The following is a 7,075-nucleotide window of genomic DNA, read 5'->3' on the forward strand; positions in this document are numbered from 1 at the left end:
TACTATATATTTATTTTAATTAATATCATGCTACTATTTATTTTAAAAGTAAGCAACACAAAATATTGAGGATGTGACTGGATGCGTGTTTTTATTCAATTATTAAAATTCTCAATTTACGTCAATTCATATAACACAAAACGTTAATTCATATAACACATATAGTGTATGTATCATACGCTATGTGTGTTGTATGAATTGACGTAGATCAAGAATGTTAATTAATTTGATGCAAAAGAAAACTTATATATTCTTTAATTAATTTATTTCATTTTGATTGTATAATTTCAGTTAAATTATTATAAGATGTTTGACTGTTTTGTATATTTAATATCTTTTCATATTAGTGTATGTTTAAATACCAACAAATTAATTAATTTTAGTAATCATCATTTTCGAAATTTAAGTTAATCACGATCAATTTTGAAATAATAGAATTGTCAAATAGGAGAATAGTGTTTTTATTGTAAATTCAGAAACTAAACAAATTTAAATTTCATAAATATAGAGATTTATTTTACTCTCTCTATCCCATAAAGATGTCTCACTTTTGTTATTAATTTGTCTCATCAGAGTTGTTAATTTTCATTTTCCTCTCACATTAACAAAAGTTATTAAATTAAAATTTTCGTTTTATATTTAAATATTGTTAATATACTAATATTAGTAAAAATACATTTTTAAAAACAATTAAAACGTGATTGAAAAAGGACCAAAAATCTTGTAGAGAATAAAGGAGTGGGAATGATATAGTAGTAAAAGTAATGCATATGTACGTGACCCAAGTGACGGCCGTAAAAATTTGTAAAGTAGAAAAAAAAGAATGATGAATAATTAAGAAAGAAAAGAGAAAAAGGATTAATTGAAAAAGCTCATTTAAATCTCAAAACCTTGTAAAAAAGGAATAAAGAAAACTAAAATTGAAGTATGAGGAATATATTGAGAAACGGATAGAAGAAAGAAAAAGGTCTGTCTTCGGATAGCATCTTCATCCAGTCACTCGGCTCTCTTTTATAAACGTGTGAACCCGTCACGCCGTTATTGCCTCTCCGGCAAGACGTCGGTGCGCCGCTGGCCTCCTTTGGTCAATGTGACCTATCTCCATCTTCCTTCTCTTCTAATTCCATGGAAAGGGGATTTTAAGCTTAATGTTCGACACCTCCAATCCCAAAGCTTGTGAAATTAAGGTAACAGCTGATCCTAACTCACTTATGCTATCCTCTACGCTTGAATTTCAAATTAAAATGGATGAATTCAGACTCTTGTGAATGGAATGAATAGGACCGATCAGTACTTGCCTTGGTGGGTTTGTTCTAATTGTTTGGTTTGGGCATTAATTTAGTCTCTAACCTGTAAATTGTAGATGAATTGAAAATAAAACTAGAACTTTGGAGAAGAATCATGATTGGTCTAAGACCTTGGGATCAATTAGAGAACTTAGTCTGATGTATTTAATTGAGTTTAGAATTACGCTAATTGATTGGTGTAAATATGATTTTGGAAGCTTATGTTATGGAGTTGTAACCGCCGCAAAAATCTGCGATGGCAACCTTTTACCATCACCAGCACCTCTTCCACCACCGGAAAAGACCTCGCCCCGCCCCAAACACCATCACATCAACAATCCATTGCTCCAAATTGAAGAATTCCGACCCATATAAGGAAATTAAGCAGGCGCAAGTCGACTACGATGCCGGGACCCATAGGTTGCATACCACCATCTCCGGTCTCAGGAAGTCCGACCTCCCAAAAAGAAACCGTTTGCGGGTGGAGGGCGACCGCTTTCAGAAGGACTGGAGCCTATCAGAGGTGGTCGACATGGTTCTTAAGCTTCATCACTGGGAAGATATCGACAGTGTGCTCAACCGGTGGGCCGGCCGCTTTGCGCGCAAGAATTTTCCGCTTCTCATTAGGGTAAAATTTTCTCACCAAATGTGTGTTTTGCTACTGCACAATCTCTTAATGTTGCTATCTGTAGTTTGCATTTAGTTCTGTTTACAGATTTATCAAGGTATTGAATGAATTTGAATAACATAAATTTGCAACTTTGAAAGTTTATGGTATCAGATTTTCACTTTATTATACATCTACTTGATTAGTTAGGCCATTTTATGTAACCTTGCTTTAACGCCTGAGGAATTCTTTGTTATGAAGATACCCTCACTCCTAACACTTTGAACTAATATTTGCAATATCGTATTTGCTATCCGCCTTCCGACCTATGAACCAATTTTTGCTAATCATTGTACTTTCTTTTTTCTGCTGATGCAATTTTTAGTGAAGCTTTGAATTTGTCCTTTTTCTATTCAGGAATTAACGAACACCGGTTCTATAGAGCATAGCATCCAAGTTTTTAATTGGATGAAGAACCAAAAAAACTACTGTGCAAGAAATGATATTTACAACATGATGATTAGGTTGCATGCAAGGCATAATCGTGTTGACCAGGCACGTGGCCTATTTTTTGAGATGCAAAAATGGAGGTATGCTCATTCTCTCCATTGTTATTAATACCCTCTGTTGCCGATGCAGTTTTTCTTCCGGTTCATGTCTCGATCTTCTTTCTTTTCCCACTTTCATGTCCATTAAAACAATTCTCATGTTGATCTTGTCCCATTGCTTCTAGGTGCAAGCCTGATGTTGAAACCTACAATTCTCTCATTCATGCTCATGGGCGTGCTGGTCAATGGCGGTGGGGAATGAATATTATGGAAGACATGCTTCGTGCTGCTGTATGTATTTACATTTTTACTTCATATTCAGTCTTTCTGGTTCTTATGTGAGCTTCCTCAGTCTTTTTCACTCTTATCATCTATTTATCTTCATTAAGTTAGTCTTCCTTAACATAAAATCTAGGAGTAGCAGCCATTTGATTCTGATGGACCTACTATCATTACTCTTTATAAGATTTAACATCCGTTGAGTCAAAAAGTGCTGCTGGCTTACAATCATTATCTCCACATGTCATGGTTTCCAAGGCCTCATGCATTTTCTTGGTTTTTGTTCAAAGTCTTCACTCTTAGATTGCCTCAAGTGTTCAAAATGAAGGATAAAAACATGTCTCAGCTAAAATAAAGACAAATTTTTTACTGTTGCTAATCAGTTCTATGTGTTTTTGAACTTGTCTCACTTTTTGTAGTTTGTGAATAATGTTTTCTGGTGGTGCCTCATCAGACCTATTTCATCTGCAGATTCCTCCAAGTAGATCAACTTATAACAATCTGATTAATGCATGCGGATCAAGTGGTAATTGGAGGGAGGCTCTGAAACTCTGTAAGAAGATGACAGATAATGGAGTTGGGCCTGATCTGGTAACTCACAATATCATTTTATCAGCATATAAAACTGGATCACAGTATGCGAAAGCACTCTCTTATTTTGAGCTAATGAAGAGTACCCATGTTCGCCCTGACACTACAACACTTAATATTGTGATACACTGTCTGGCTAAACTGGGAAATTATGAAGAAGCTATTAAAGTTTTTAATGCAATGAGAGAGAAAAGATCAGATTGTTCTCCTGATATTGTGACTTATACAAGTATTATGCATATGTACTCTAGCTGCGGGCAGGTTGAAAATTGTCATTCAGTTTTCAACACAATGGTTGCAGGAGGTCTAAAACCTAATATTGTCTCATATAATGCATTACTTGGGGCATATGCCTCACTTGGTCTGAGCGAAGAGGCATCATCAGTTTTCAGTGAAATGAAAGAGAATGGCTTCCTCCCAGATGTTGTATCATTCACTTCTTTACTCAACGCTTTTGGAAGATCAGAACAACCATGGAAGGCCAAGGAAGTATTTGATCTGATGAGGAAAAACAATTGCAAACCAAATTTGGTGACTTACAATGCTCTGATTGATGCCTATGGATCCAATGGATTTCTAGCTGAGGCTGTCGATCTGTTGCGTGAAATGGAGCAAGCCGGTCTACAACCAAATGTTGTTTCAATTAGTACATTGCTGGCAGCTTGTGGCCGTTGCTGTCAACATGTGAAGATTGATTCCGTACTAAAAGCTGCTAAGTTGCGAGGCATTAAATTGAATACCATTGCGTACAACTCTGCTATTGGAAGTTATATGAATGTTGGGGAATATGAGAAAGCTTTGGGTCTATACAGCAACATGAGGGAAAAGAGAGTTAAACCTGATTCTGTTACTTATAATATTTTAATAAGTGGCTGTTGCAAGATGTCAAAGTACAGTGAGGCACTAGAGTTTCTTGTTGAAATGAGGGATATGAATATTCCTCTGTCAAAAGAGGTGTATTCTTCTGCAATATGCTCATATAGTCGACAGGCAAGTGTTAATTGGTATACTTTTATATTCATAATGTGAATATACGTTATTAAGTCCTATTTCACCTTGTCTTCTTTCTTCATTCTAACTATATTTTCAGGGTCAACTTGTTGAAGCTGAGTCAATGTTCAACATGATGAAAGAAGATGGTTTGCAACCAGATGTCATTGCATATACAGCTATGCTGCATGCTTATAGTGTTGCTGGTGAGTCTAATTAAGCGTTTCAATTGTGAAAGTGCAGATTAAGAAAATAGTCTCAGCTTGCAATTATTATTATTTTTTTTTTGCCAGAACACTGGGAGGAAGCTTTGGCAGTGTTTCAAGAAATGGAGCTTAATAATGTCCAGCCCGACTCAGTAGCTTGTGCAGCCCTTATGAGAGCCTTCAACCGAGGGGGTCAACCAGGCAAAGCCTTGCTTCTTGCCGAGCTTATGAGAGAGAAAGATATTCCTTATATTGATGCAGTGTTATTTGAAATGGTTTCTGCCTGTACCATGTATGTCCTGAGGCTACAAAATATGAATTCCATTGGGTTTATTATGACATTACTGTGCCAAGAAACTTAGCATTATACCTTTTGTTGAAGCTTGCGAGAGTGGAAGACCTTAACTGAAGTTATCGAAATAATGGGAACTTCTCTTCCTAGTATCTCGGTTGGAACTCTGAACCATCTTCTTCATTCTTTTGGAAAAGTAGGAAAGATTGACACCATGATGAAGGTAATTGTAGCGGGACTACTCCTCCGTTACTTGTCATGTTGCATGTGTATACTGTACTAGGGTGTGCAGCAGAATGTTAGAAACATTTCTATGTAACTCTTTCTGGTCAAAAGATAATAACCAGATCTTGTAAATCAAGTCGAAAATTTGTTGATTTCTTCCTTCTGATCACTTCTGCAGCTTTTCCTGAAGATAGTTTCATCACGTGGAGAAGCTGATTCAACTACCTATGCAGTATTATTGAAGAATCTTTTAGCTGCTGGGAATTGGAGAAAATATATTGAGGTAATAACCTCAAACTTACTCAGAATTCTTCTGCTGCTCTGATGTCCAGATTTTGCCTAAATTTATATCCCTTTTTCTTACTACTTTATTGGCTGTACAAAGTTTGTGAATACACCCTTGAAAATGCTGCCGATAAACTTTAATCCTACTACATAAAATGTCTACAGAAGATCATTTCTCCATGATGATATCTTGTAGCTTGTGACCATCCAACACGAGCTCTTTCTGGTGTTAGCACTCATCATAACTGGAACATGATTTGATGCAGGTGATGCAATGGATGGATGGTGCAGGAGTTCCACATTCTGCTCAAATGTACAAGGACTTGCTATTTCTTGCTCAAACAAGTAGTGGAACTATGAATGCTGCAGCCATAAGGGAAAGATTAGGTAAGGCAGCTAACCAATCGGAAAAAAATACTCCCTCCGTCCCACAATAATTGTCACACTTCATTTTTACCATAAATGGTAAGTAGGTGGTCTCACATTCCACTAACTCACTTCACTCACATTTTATTATAAAACCAATATTAAAAAGTGAGTCTCACATTCCAACCAACTTTTCCTTACATTTCTTAAAACCCGTGCCCACAATAAGAGTGACAATTATTGTGGGACGGAGAAGCATCACATGTATCAACTGCTCAGTTTCCATTCCATTTCTTTCTCTGTTGGCAGAATCCTGGAAGAGAAAATATGGTCATTCAATTGCAGAAGGAGAAATTAATCCTCCCCTGCACACGAATGCGTTGATCACCAGCACAAATGCATCTGGCACCAAATCATAGAAGTGATGAGGACCAGCATCCAGATCAAAAGGATGAATGTAATTACAAGAAGCACCGTGGTGTTCAGACATCCTATAATATACTATGCATCTTGCGCCAAATCATAGAGGTGATGAGGACCAACATCCAGATCGAAAAGATTAACGTAATTACAAGAAGCACTGTGGTGTTCAGACATCCTATGATATTATGCATCTGGCGCCAAATCATAGAGGTGATGAAGACCAACATCCAGACTGAAAGGATGAACATAATTACAAGAAGCACCGCGGTGTTCAGACATCCTATGATATTACATCAAACACTGATGATTGTGATGGCGGCGACACTGATGCTGATGAGGAGATGCTGATGAGGATATAAAGAAGAGAATGCCACGAATGGGCCGCTGATAGCTCGATTTCTCTAATCCAGAAGCAGATTATTAAGTTAAATCTGCTTTTTTTAGAACAAAGATGGTTCGAAACTGCAATAGAGCTATTTCTTCCTTCTCAGCATATTAATATATATAGATGTAATTCCTTGTAAGGTTCTTTTTCAAATATTATTTCATGTAGTCTTGTGCTATTTATTTATGATTGGGTTAGTTGTTTGTTTATGAGACGGAAATGTGTGTTATTTATTGTACATTCCAGGTTTGGTGCGTCAAAACTTTGTGCCTAGTGAAGATATTGGTAAATTTTACAGATGACTATATCGCCTGTGTAGTTGGATTGGAAAAGACATCGACGTATTATAAATTGCCATTATAGGGGGTGTTCGATTGCCAAGATTAAATCTCGTGAGTAAATATGTATCATGTTTGGTTCATAAGATTGAACCCTACAACTTAATCCTAGATGGATAGTCTCATGATTATTAGTCATGACAATCAAACGTCACCGTAGTGTGATAGCAGTGCAAACTAAATATAGTAGTATTTTTAGATGCGAAAAACAAAAAATTATTATTTTGAGGTGGAAAAAGATTTCAGTATGGTAG

General features: G+C 36.4%; 1 protein-coding gene across 1 annotated transcript; it reads left to right on the plus strand.

Moving 5' to 3' along the window:
• The first annotated feature begins 962 nt into the window (after positions 1 to 962).
• LOC125189046 (pentatricopeptide repeat-containing protein At2g41720) lies at positions 963 to 6,860 on the plus strand. Its single transcript, XM_048086215.1, has 11 exons — positions 963 to 1,187; positions 1,505 to 1,914; positions 2,311 to 2,483; positions 2,627 to 2,732; positions 3,192 to 4,301; positions 4,402 to 4,507; positions 4,595 to 4,799; positions 4,890 to 5,022; positions 5,203 to 5,307; positions 5,576 to 5,696; positions 5,985 to 6,860. The coding sequence occupies exons 2-11, from the start codon at positions 1,543 to 1,545 to the stop codon at positions 6,092 to 6,094; spliced, it is 2,541 nt and encodes an 846-aa protein (XP_047942172.1). The 5' UTR covers positions 963 to 1,187; positions 1,505 to 1,542; the 3' UTR covers positions 6,095 to 6,860.
• The last annotated feature ends 215 nt before the right edge of the window (positions 6,861 to 7,075 follow it).

Source organism: Salvia hispanica, chromosome 5, assembly GCF_023119035.1.
Source record: "Salvia hispanica cultivar TCC Black 2014 chromosome 5, UniMelb_Shisp_WGS_1.0, whole genome shotgun sequence".
In the NCBI taxonomy this organism is placed as follows: Eukaryota; Viridiplantae; Streptophyta; class Magnoliopsida; order Lamiales; family Lamiaceae; genus Salvia; species Salvia hispanica.

Bases quoted from the DNA above. Each gene is read 5' to 3' on its own strand.
- LOC125189046 (XM_048086215.1), top strand. From the start codon at position 1,543: ATGGCAACCTTTTACCATCACCAGCACCTCTTCCACCACCGGAAAAGA. The intron at 5,308-5,575 runs GTAATAACCTCA...GATTTGATGCAG, and splicing joins ATTGGAGAAAATATATTGAG to GTGATGCAATGGATGGATGG. The intron at 5,697-5,984 runs GTAAGGCAGCTA...CTCTGTTGGCAG, and splicing joins AGCCATAAGGGAAAGATTAG to AATCCTGGAAGAGAAAATAT.